At 46.1% G+C, this 12542-nt stretch overlaps 1 protein-coding gene across 1 annotated transcript; it reads right to left on the bottom strand.

Annotated features, from left to right (window-relative positions):
- Positions 1 to 5059: 5059 nt before the first annotated feature.
- SLC25A4 (solute carrier family 25 member 4) lies at positions 5060 to 8720 on the bottom strand. The gene is made up of 4 exons (XM_004316438.4): positions 8582 to 8720; positions 6808 to 7294; positions 6145 to 6285; positions 5060 to 5243 (listed from the first exon to the last, which is right to left on the bottom strand). Exons 1-4 carry the CDS (start codon positions 8690 to 8692, stop codon positions 5086 to 5088), a joined length of 897 nt encoding a protein of 298 aa, XP_004316486.1. The 5' UTR covers positions 8693 to 8720; the 3' UTR covers positions 5060 to 5085.
- Between the last annotated feature and the right edge of the window lie 3822 nt (positions 8721 to 12542).

Below are 12542 nucleotides of genomic sequence, written 5' to 3'. Positions count from 1 at the left end.
TCTTTGAAATAATCCTCTACTTTACTTTGATGCCACATGGGTTACCTCAATTCTTTCCCTGGGTTTTGCCTGATGACTTGTTCTAGCACCTGTCTCTCCAACCCCTAATGGTGGTGACTCTTCTTTAAGGCCATCTTGGGCATCTTCTCTGTTGTTGTTTTTCGTTTTTAATTTTATTGATTGATTTTTGGCTGCGTTAGGTCTTTGTTGCTGCGTGCGGGCTTTCTCTAGTTGCGGCGAGCGGGGGCCCACTCTTCGTTGCGGTGCGTGGTCTTATTGCTGTGGTTTCCCTTGTTGCGGAGCACAAGCTCTAGGCATGCAGACTTCAGTAGTTGCAGCACGCGGGCTCAGTAGTTGCGGCTCACGGGCTGTAGAGCGCAGGCTTAGTATTTGTGGCACACGGGCTTAGTTGCTCTGCGGCATGTGGGATATTCCCGGACCAGGGATCGAACCCATGTCCCCTGCATTGGCAGGCGGATTCTTAACCACTGTGCCAGCAGGGAAGTCCCTTCTCTGTTGTTTTTATACTTACTCATTTTATTGATTCTTAAGGACTGTTTACAAAAAAATGCTACATTTAAGATAGTTTCCAAATTTCTATCTAGTCTTCTTTCCTTTACTTTTACATAGTCCTTTACTTTTAGGGTCCCTTTTAGATGTTTTCAGTTACTTCAGAATCCTTATATCCAAAACTGAAGTCACTGACCTTCCCAAGTGCTGCCTCCTAACTTCTGTTGCCATCAGGGTAGTGTCATTTTTTTCTCAAACATTAAAGCTCAGCATTCTTATTAACATTTTTCTTCAGTGTCTGAATTATGTCCTGTCATTCTTCAAAATATAACATATTCCTCATTTTCACTGCCATCACTCTAATCCACACCTTTATCACATCGTATTTGGATTACTAAAATAGGCTTTTAGCGAGAAAGCTTAGGAAGCACTGACTTTAGATTATATATCATGTGGTTTGGTACTTAAGTCATATGGTCTCAGGTATTGACTTTAGTCCGTGTTTTACATCCCAAATAAAGCAAAAGACAATCCTGGAGGGCAGAGACCCCATCATGCTTTTGGATCTGCCACAGCATCCAGGCACGTGTGAGACCATAGAGTGTCACTCAGTAATGTTTGGCTCATCCATATTTGCAAGAAACTGCAAGAAATAGGGAAACTGAGCTACAATAAAAGGTTTAAAGATGCTCTAGTAAAGGGCTACAAGAATTAAAAATGAATAGAATACAGAAAAATTATATTCTACAAAATGTCTTATGAGGCATAGGTAACCTTAATACATACACTGTACCTTAACAATTATAAAACAGTAGATTCTCATTATTTGTGGTAATCATGTCCTACAGTGTTAGCAGGAACACTGAATTAGCAAATACTGGTTCACTGCTCCTAAAGGAAATACAGGTTAGGTTCCTTTGAGCTTCTGGTCACATTTTTGTCAACCAACCAATACATAACCTTGTTTTACGTGTGTTTGTGTTTAAAGCCACATACTTAATATATATGGTTGATCCATTAACATTAAACTCATGGCCAACAGCACTCAGGCCTGAAGGAAGCTCACCTAACACACATATCTCCTCCATAAGGCACAGCACAGCCTTCCAGCACTTAGAAACCCTGGACATCACTTCATCACTACGCTTTGGGGCCATTTGAAACAATGAAATCACCAACAGAAAGCACAAAAAGGGTGAAAAACATGGCACTGAATAGGTCACGAAAGGCCCCGTTTTTGGAGTGGGAGCAGAGCGGAATCACGAAGGCAGGTCATGGACTAGTTTGACCTCAGCTGGGAAGACACGTGTCAGGCAAGTTTTTCATTGCTCTGTTCATGTCCAAGAATGAACACACAGGGGTTAGAAATAAATTTTAGAGAGGAGTCTAATTTGCAAATATGGAGTCTGCAAATGAGGAACAAGTGTACTTTTTCATGCACTGATAAAAACTGATATTCAAGAGAAGCAGAAAAATGAAAGGAATTTATGGCATGATAGATTTTGTAAAATTGTATTTAAGGACTTGAAATTTGAATTTAAGGCAGCCATAAATTTTCATCCATAACATTATATTGGGGTCAATACATGACCCCAACGTGGTTGTCCACTTACTACCCTCTGTGTGTTCAAGATCCCACCCAACTGGGGGCTTCCCTGGTGGCACAGTGGTTGAGAGTCCGCCTGCCGATGCAGGAGACGCGGGTTCGTGACCGGTCCGGGAAGATCCCACATGCCACGGAGCGGCTGGGCCTGTGAGCCATGGCCGCTGAGCCTGCGCATCCGGAGCCTGTGCTCCGCAATGGGAGAGGCCACAACAGTGAGAGGCCCACATACCGCAAAAAAAAAAAAAAAAAAAAAAGATCCCACCCAACTGGAGGACTCGACTTTCCCCAAATACTCCCCAGGTTCTCTATGTTTTTTTCAGATGCACCTTTTCCTCATTCATTCTTGCATTCAACAAATACGTATCAAACACCACCCATGTCCCAGGCACAAGGCAGTGAAAAAGATGATTACTGTCCTGAGTTTGCGTTGCACGCTGTAGGTGTTTTTAAATTTTGCCTCAGCACAGTTTATGGTCCATATTCTACACAAAGTAAAACAGAATGGAAGCCATTATTCAGTTAATTGAGGTTTAAACACAAACCATGGAGGCGAGCTTTCTGTCAAAGTTACCCTTATGAGCTGCCTTCTTCTCTGTCAGCCTCCATACTTTTTCCCATACACTCAAAATACAAAATAAGGTGGCTAAAAAGACAGAAGAAACCCATAAGTGAGGCTTTTAGGAAGAATATCCATAAAAAATGAAAAGGGCTTATTGGGGGTGCTAGTAAGAGAAGGGGTGCATTTAGGGAGAGAGCTCTGCAGGAAAGAGGGCTAGTCAGGAATCCCTGGGGGCGGGACACTCCATTCCCAGCTGTTACTTTAAACACTTCCCAACCCTCCAGACCTTCAAGCCTGACAGCTCTGCACGGTGAGAAGACTGCAGAGCTAGGACAGTAAGCAGAGATACTGCCTGTCAGAGGCTGAGGGGTCTGGGGGTTCTGGGTGTGCTCAGGAGCTGGGCTGAGGACGGATTCCACAGGCTCCTTACACAAATCTCCGCTCCCGATGCCTCAGGGATAACACTCACAGGGATGGAGGAGGCCAACGTCTGGGTCACGTGCAGAAGGGGGATAGTGACACTAATAAAGGTTCAGTCCCCTTCTCCACTTCCGCTCCTGCCAGGGAGGGCCCGCTGTTCACTCACTGCTCACACGGCCCACCTGCTTCTCATACCCCACATCCCGCACCCCCGGCTAACTCTTAGGCTTGAAAATACTCAAAGGGCTGGCCTTACTTTGAGATATACTTCACAAAAGTATTTGTCCTCCTAGCCTGCCCTGCTTTTCTTTTCTCTCCATCAGCAACAGAACTTGGGCCGTTTCTTTCATCCTTAGCATTGGAAAGCCAATGAGGACAAGGTATCCAGAAGGCGCCTAACAGCCAGCGTTTGTGGCCTGGCCTCGAGATGGCCTTAAGAGACTTTCTTTTTAGCTCTCTGGCCTTTTCCAGTGGCAGAGACAACTGCTAGATTAGGAAGGATGTAACCTTGGAGGTGGCCAAACACAGACCTTAGTTACTACAGTGAAATGAGGCAGCCGATTTTTTACCGGGGACGGCGGGAGTAAGGAGAAGAGATTGGGAAGAAGGGTAAAGAACAGAGGGTACCGGGACTTCCCTGGCGGTCCAGTGGTCAGGACGCTGCGCTTTCACTGCCATGGCCTGGGTTCAATCCCTTGTCGGGGAACTAAGGTCCTGCAGCCAAAAACAAAAACAAAAACACAGAGGGTACCGAGATGCCCTTCAACCACCTGTCAGGAGAACCACAAAAGACACGTGCCTGCCCTCCAGGCTTCGCCAGCAGGTAGGGACTTGTTTCCTCCAGGTCACTCCCAGCAAGCAAGGGCCACATGAACCGCGTGCTCTTCTGCACCAGTAATGCTTCCTTTCCTCTCGCAAACAGGTTTATGAGAGCCAAATCCAAAACTGCCTTTTCCTCTAGGTCTTGATAAATTGTTGCTGAAAAGAAGTGCTGGCAGATACTTTCTATACTCACGTATTTAAATCTAGTTATTTTCTTTCAAGGTCCACCTTAAACCCCCCCACCCCCCCCCCCCCCCGCCCCACCAGTTCATCTCCCGGCTTCTAGTCCCTACTCAGCCAGGATTCACTGTATTGAACATTACATTATCGAACAATGCCATGTCACTCCTCTCTCCTAACCCCACTTAAGCTTTTTTCAGAATAGGCTCCTGCCTTTTTGTATCTTCCACAGGACCTAACAGGCATTAAATACCAGCTTGCTAACTGATTTTCAGTGAATACTGTCTACCAGTCATAAAATTCCAAGCATCACAATTCTCTAAAGGCACAAATACAGAGCACTTCCTAATTATGCAAAGCTCTTGAAACTGTGATTTAAAGCTTTTAGTGGAACCTCAGAGTTCCTGAAGACAGTATGAAAGTGCATAAAGTAAGGTAAGATTATAGAAGCTACGATCCGTGTTACCACTAGGAGTCTACAGCAGCATCGTAGGAGGTAAGGTGAAGAGAGACGGCATAACCTATTTCAGTTTGAAAACCAGAACTTTAAGCCCTGTAGGTGCTCACATGATACACAGTATAATATCTGACATTTAGAAGCTTGGCCACGGAGTTATAAATGAGTCATGCTAGAAAATAAGATGGATGGTCTTATGATTTTAATCCATTTGGCAGTTAAGAATTCAGTAAAATATCGTGCATTAAGTGGTCTTTACTGACATTTCACCTTCAGTTATTCATTATTGTGTCTTCAGTTAATTATATAAGTATGATAAGTTCTTTTCTATTTGCTGTGGGAATTTAAATGTAAAATAAATACAAAATACATTTGTGGTTTAATGAATACTCAATGAAGCCTTTTTTTCTTTTTCCTGAGGTATTCCTTTCAATCTGGTTTCATCCCAGATCTTTCTTTTTACTTCCCCTAGGAAGAGTCTATTAAACCACACAATGGATCTGGAACCAATGAACTTGAGTTTTAATTACATCAGACATATTTTTTGATCTCATCATACAATACCAATACAAAAGCACCGCCCATGCCTCTCAACACATTGGACCAGGCGCCTTTGAAGAAAGCCTTGGGTCCTTCGTCTTTTGCAATCTTCCTCCAGCAGTCCACTGTCCCAGAGTACATAATATCCGCTGTGGAAACAAATGTTGGTAAGGGCTCCATAAGTCTGGGGGAAAGAGACTTTTCCTCCAAAAGACATCTGCCCACATAGTCATCAGTGTTATAAAGGTCACTTTGAGCCTTCCGCCCAGCTCTATGCACATTCAACGGGACGTCCCCTCCCCCTGCATAACTGCTGAGGGAGGGTCTCTGGTGATTCCTACTTCAGCTCAACTCAAGATCAACTGAAGAACTGGGGTGATGAACCAGCTAATTCACAGAAGTCAAACAGAGAAACAGGAAGGGAGCTGGGTGAAGCGGAAGTATTAAGCTGGGTGGTCCCCTTTGTTATGGATGAGAAAACTGAGGCCTAATCTCAGATTGTACTGCCTAAGGTTAAAATAAGAGATGCAATTATTAGGTTGAACCATAAGAAACGGCCAACATTCGATGTTTTTTTACTGTAAACATGGCAATTTCATATGTTTCAACCTATGGAAGCCAAAACGTTTCCTATCGCAACAAACTGCTTCAGGCCATCTCTCCCCCAGTTAAATCACCCTCCCCAATAATACTTGTAATAACTAGATAAGAGAAGAAGTATTTTTAAATAAATTAGCTGACTACTTCAATTCTTTCCCTTGTTTCTGCACCCAGGCTCTAAGGGAAAAGGGCCTAAGGCCTCTATGATGCTAGATACCTAGTTAAGTTCACTTCTAAATATCCCGTTTTTGGTGTTATCATTTCTTTGATAAAAATAAAAAATCTTTTTTTAAAGGAATAGTTGAGAATGTTGGGGAGGATTCATTATCATCTTTCTTTCCTAAATTCTTAGCACAATTTTAACAACTTAGAATAGTGAAGGCTGAAACGAGCACTGACTAGTATTCTCCTTGAGCAGAAAAATAAGATTCTGATAGGTCTCAGGCTTACCCCCTTTCCGACCAGACTGCATCATCATCCTACGGCGGACAGTGTCAAAAGGGTAGGACACCAGCCCTGCGACTGCCGTCACAGTCTGGGCAATCATCCAGCTCACGATAATGTGCACATTCTTGGGGTCAGGCAACATCCCTGTGGGAAGAGCCAAGAAACCAAATGACCATGACATGATTCCTCTGAGCAGCTGAGCAAAAAGCAGGTGGGGATGGAGAACAGGCCACCACACCTCCAACTCCATGCCCTACCCTTCCAGAAGAGTCTGCCCTTCGTGGGGTGCCTCATGAGTAACCAGGCAGCCAACAAAAGTTGGTGGCACACTCCCTGGATCCTCAAAGCCAGAGCTGTGCGCAGTAGTGCACAGGGCATGTTGAAGTGGCTCCAAGTTAAACTTGGCAACTGATAGAGGGAGCTGGGCTCCCCCTTCATACGTCCCCGCCGAATAACTCAAGGCCAGTTTGTTTCAGCAGAGGACAAGGAGAATCCCCCAGCTATTGATCCACGCCTCAACACCTCCTCACTGAGAAGCCTCAGTTTAGGCCAGGGCAAGGGACAAACAAGATTAACAAATACAAAGTCCTTTATCAGAGATCTCTCAGGATCCTCTCTGCACACACCCTCCTCCCCGCTCTGCACCCCCTGATGCCCTTCTCTCACCCTTGGCCGTGTCATAGACTCCAAAGTAGGCGGCTCTGTAGATAATGATGCCCTGGACAGAGACATTGAAACCCTGGTAGAGACCCCTCAGGCCATCAGACTTGAAGATCTTGGTGAGACAGTTGCCCAGACCAGTGAACTCACGCTGGGCAGCACCCTTGCCCACGTCGGCGGCCAATCTGGTCCTAGCAAAGTCCAGCGGGTAGACAAAGCAGAGAGAGGTGGCCCCAGCTGCCCCACCGGAAGCCAGGTTACCGGCAAAGTAGCGCCAGAACTGCTTATGCCGGTCCACGCCCCCCAGGAAGATCTGCTTGTACTTGTCCTTGAAGGCGAAGTTGAGAGCTTGGGTGGGGAAGTAACGGATCACGTTGGCCAGGTTACCCCTCCAGAAGGAGAGAACGCCCTGCTCCTTGGGGATTCTCACCACGCAATCAATGATCCCTTTGTATTGCTTCTCAGCACTGATCTGTTGGCTGGCATGCTGGACCTGTGGAGGGGAGGAGGGTGGTGGAGGACAGGCAGGGCAAAGAGAAGGAAAGACGACAGGAGAACAAGGTTTGCACTTCCTGGATTTCCTTGTTTAAAAAGTATGGGGAAATCAAATGAATACTGAGTAAATGTGTTAGCTACTTGGATAATGCGCCCCCCAAACCCAATTTTGCCTCAATTATCAGGGCATTTGGGAGAAAAGTTTCTGCTCCAAATAAACAGAAAGGACGATTTGATTACATAAAGGGAGTCATTTATTTGTTGCATTTTTCCGTAGGTGCCAGAACTATACTAGGGGCTTACTGGGAGATAGAAATGATTAAAGATCCTTGCCCCAAAGGACACCTGCTCTGATTTGACAGACATGATCGGCAGGAGATGAGAATTCCTCAGTCTCTCTCTAGTCTCCCCGGAGACCAGGATCTCTGAGTAGTAGATGTTCTAACAGCAGGAGAAGGAATCCACTAGGCATTCAAGCCTGAAATTTTTCAAGAGGATTATCCAAGTAATTAATTATTGAGGGGTTTGTTGCCGTGGGCAATTTGTTGGGGTTTTTCTTGTTACTGATCATTTTGACTCCCAAATTGAAAACGCCCAATTCCTCATTGGAGGGACCCTTGCCTTTTGGGCAAGTGAAAAAAAAAAAGGATACATGGGATGATGAGAACAAACCATTCAGAGACCAGGCTGGGGAGGAAAGGATTTGGGGAAAGGATGAGTAAAGCGATCTAAGTTTATTCTGAAAATTGTTTCTTAGTCTCTCAAAATCTCTTTATGTGCAAAATGGGGAAAAATAATACCTACCTTACAGAGGTCATACAAAGATGAATGAATAATAGATATGTCAGCCTACAGCACAGCGCATGGGACATCGTAATAATCTCGAGTAATAATTATTATTTTGATGTTTTTATTGTAAAAGGTGGATGCAGGTAAGAGGATGCAAGGGGCTTTGAAAATCAAGAGGTGAGGCCGACCCAAGAAGCCTGAGTGTCCGCGCTGTCCCCGAGCAGGATCTGGCTGGCTGCAACCTACTCCGGGTGGGTTTCCATATATAGACACCCGCACGCGGGGCGCCACCCGACACCGGGAACCCGCTACTGACTGACGCTGGACCTGACTCTGAGCAGAGGGCACCTTCCCCTTCTCGCAGGCCGCGCGCCGGGCCCAGGCCTACAGCGGATTTTCGGCGGCGCCCCGCTTCCCCTCGCCCCGCAGCTCGCCCGGGCTCCGCGCGCCCCGCCCCGCGCCCAGCTCGCCGCGCTCGCGCCCGCTCGGTCTCCACCTGCAGCAGCAGTTTGACCCTCTCGATGGGGGCAACCGCGGTCTTGGAGATGGCAGCGGCGACGCCGCCAGCCAAGAAGTCCTTCAAGAAGCTCAAAGCCTGGTCGCTCATGGTGACAGCCGGGCGCACACCGCCTCCGGGAGCCGCTCTCTCGCTCTCTTCGCCTGGCCAGGCACAGAGACCCCGGCTCTGTCCCTGCGCGACGCGAAGGGGCCGATCGTGCCCCCGCCCCCCCGCAGCCGGCCTTATATGCCCCGCCCAGCCTCTCGCGAGAGGAGTAGGGACCCCGGGGCCGTGCGCGCCCCGCGCATTGGCTGGACAGGTGCGCGGAACCCCACCCCACCCCTGCCAGCCCCCTCCTCTGCAGAGGGCAAAGGGGGCGAAGGCGCTTCCGGGAGGCAGGGGTGGGCCGGGTACTGTGCCTTTACTTGGGACGTTTAAAGGGCGAATTCATGTTATCTGTCCCACGAGCAGAGGGAACACCGTGTCTGTGCAGCATGTGGGCCGCTGTATTTATAGCACAAGGAGGCTTAGTCCCGGGCCTTACCTGGACTCAGACACAGGACCTGCAGCCTCCAGCCCAACTCGCTTTAGCCTCGGGCCTGCCCGCGACCCGCCCCTGGCCAAGGCCTGAAATGCTACTTTTTCTTCTTCTTCCTTGTAACTGTGTCCCTCACCAGAGCTCCCTGCCTGGATGTGGGCCTCTAAAGAGTTGTGTGCGTTCACAGATAAGATCCGCCAAAATAAATACACTAACGTCACTTGATGCTATGGTTGCTTCATCTAATTTGGCAACCCGCTGATTCCCCTCTTCTCACCATTCAATCGTTCAGTCCTTCATTCTGCTCTCAAATGTTTCTGTGCCGGGGGCTCTGCGCCACCAGGACAGGCCGAGTGCAGGGGGCCACTAGGTGAATACTTTAAGCAATATTTTAGCAAGTTGTGTGTGTGTGTGCTGTTTTTCTATTGGGTCAGCCTGTAACCCCATGATACATACCCCCAAGGACCTTATAGGATACAGGATACGTTTTTTTGTTTTTTGTTTTTTGTTTTTTTTAAATCCCTTAAGGGCTTGATGTTCCACCCTGCTCTCAATGGAATCTCAGCACATATTCTGGGCGGAATGTTCTCAGGCAGCTGGCGGCTTTCTGAGGGTCAGTGCTGTTACCCTTCCCATTGGAGTAGCTGGGTGACCGGGATGTCAAGTAAGAGAAGGTCGAATCCTTGACTGTATTTGCCTCTTCTTAATAGACACCTGGGGTGGGGGAGATATATGCTATCTAGTCCTAGGAATGGATTGCAATTAATGTGTGGAGTATTTTTTAAGAAAATATATTACTATGAGCTTTGATTTTCCTTAACATTTTTTCTAGACAGTTCATATGATCATACAGGTTTTCAAATACAGCTGTTCCTTCCCCTAGAATGATTGCTCTAAACTCTTCACACTATCCAATTCTCTTGCCATGTTTGTTAATGTTCGTTTGTACACTGGACAAAGTTTATTCACTTTTTTCACAAGCTTGCTGTTGAGTGCAGACAGATATCATGTTAGGCATTGAGTGAGCTGCAGCTTTGTGTCACTCTGGGTTTGGAGGCTTCAGTAGAGCTGAGGTCACGTAGTTGGGTGCCAGGACCACAAAGGGTACGCGTTTATCTGAGGTTGGAGAAGACTAGAGTCCAGAAATCCAGGTGAGAGGTCAGAGCAGGCAGAAGGTCAAGGATTCAGCATAAACAGAAAAGTCCACAACCTCTTAAAACTCAAAAAATTGGGAATTCCCTGGTGGTCCAGTGGTTAGGACTCCGTGCTTTCACTGCTGGGGCCCAGGTTCAATCCCTGGTTGGGGAACTAAGATCCCACAAGCTGTGAGATGTGGCCAAACAAACAAACAAAAGTTTTGTCTGCCTATATGCCTGGATTTATTTTTACTGTCGAGCTGTTCAGTTATTTAAACATCACAAGTTTTTTTAAACAGACATTTAAGTTAAATATTAACTTATATTAATTCAGGAAGTTTTATCATCTTTGTTACACTTAATTTTGCCAATCAGAATTTTTAGTATTTCCTAAGTGGGAGATATCATATCTCTCCTTGGCTCCTGTCCAATTATCCTGTCACGTCAGAGGAGCTGTAGCTGGAATCCTTGACAAGAGGTTTTCCGTGGACATCTGTACACTGTCCTCTCCCCCCATGGGCTTTCTCAGAAAGGAGAGGCCTCAGATGCCCCCAGGAGCATGGGCTGTCTGTGATCACAAGATCTGGGTATCACTTACACAGGCAGGGGTGAAAATGGCGCTCAGTAGAACATGCGCCTGCCTGCCAATCCCAGTACTTGGTGGCTTTCTGCCAGCCTGAGGATGGACAAGGCATCTGAGATAAGAGAGAAAACTCTGCTTTCAAATGTGGCATGGTGTCCTGGAGACTGGGGTGGGATGGGGGGAGGGCTATGTAGAAATGAGAGTAGTGTATTGAGTGGGTTTTGGGATTTTAGTGGCAGCTTTTAAAGAATTAGTCTCTTTTTACCAAATTGGGACTAGAGAACGGGAGCTGCTAAAGAGAAAAAGGCACAAGAAATTTAAACAAAAAACAAAAAACACTTAAGGACTTGGTGATGGTGGGGCTAATGCACTGCCTGCGTGTAGGTGTACCTCTAAAACTGCAACGAAGTAGAACACACTATTACTATTTGTTCATGTGGTAAACTCCGGCCTTAAACAAAGAGGAATGAATTCTGAAAATTTATTTTTTGATCATATAAGACCATACATGAATTGCTGAATTTCAGTCAAAGATTGAAGTAGACGCATTCATTTTCATGCATTGATGCATCGTTTCCAAAAGACCAAACAAAACAAATGCTATATTTCTCCACAGTTCTCACTTGGGGCAGCTTAATTAATTAGAACGATACCTTAATTAACAAATTCTTTATAAGAAAGTGTCTTAATAGTAAAGTCCTTTTTAAAGGGCACACACACATCACATGCCTTCAGAAATCATGTGTATTCATGCAAAACACTCCAACTACCAGCTCCTACTTAGCTCATGCCAAGAAAATTATGCAACTACAAAATCTGTCTTCTTTTTAACCTATTTATTCATTGTAGAAACTGCTTACCCTTTAGTGATCAACTCCTTGGGTATCCACTCTCCTCCTTCCTTTATCCATCAAAATAGAAATGATCTGAACCATTCACTCACCATTCATTCATTCATTTCCTTTTCATCTTTCAACAAGCATTATTGCATGCCTACTCTAGACACCAAACACTGTTGGGCACTGGTGATACAAAAATCAGAAAGGTAAGAGTGCTGCCCTAGAGAAGCTCACATGGCAGGAACAGACATACTTGTGCTGTCTATAAGGGTGTTCCAAGGTGGTGCGACAAGGGTCCAAGTAGGCCTGTGGTTGTACTTCCAGGTGAGTGACTTTCAATGTGCTACCTGAGTCAGAACTTGTATTTTTATTTTAGGAACGCTTAGGACACAAAAGTTTTGTTAGAAGGATCTTAGGCATTATTATTTAAAGGAGGTGATTTCTGGGGCAGAGGAGCCCCTGAATCATCAAAAAGATGGTCAGAGGGATTTCTTCTCCCAGAAGTCCCTCCTCCCTGGAGAAGTGGGCTCAGCAGTTGCTGGTGGGAGGAGCCTGCAAGCTTTCAGCCTCTGCAGCCTGTCCCCCACTCACAGAGTTGGACACCCCCTTCCTAAAGAGACCCATAACCTCTTCTCTCCCACCCAATCTTAGTACCTGCTCTTTACTTCATCCACGACCCCAGTAAGCATTTTCAGTCTTCTGTAATACAGTCAAGCTCATTTTTATGGATGTGTAATAATGTCTTCTGATCATAACCGTCCACCCTTCATGATTTACGGGCTTCTGATTTCACTGAACTACAGCCTCTATGAATAAAACCAATACTCACCTGGAGTTGTCCTGACTGGTAAGTGTTGTACAT

The sequence above is a fragment of the Tursiops truncatus genome, chromosome 21 (assembly GCF_011762595.2).
Source record: "Tursiops truncatus isolate mTurTru1 chromosome 21, mTurTru1.mat.Y, whole genome shotgun sequence".
In the NCBI taxonomy this organism is placed as follows: domain Eukaryota; kingdom Metazoa; phylum Chordata; class Mammalia; order Artiodactyla; family Delphinidae; genus Tursiops; species Tursiops truncatus.
The sequence above is the reverse complement of the archived record's forward strand: the minus strand, read 5'-3'. Positions and strand labels throughout refer to the sequence as shown.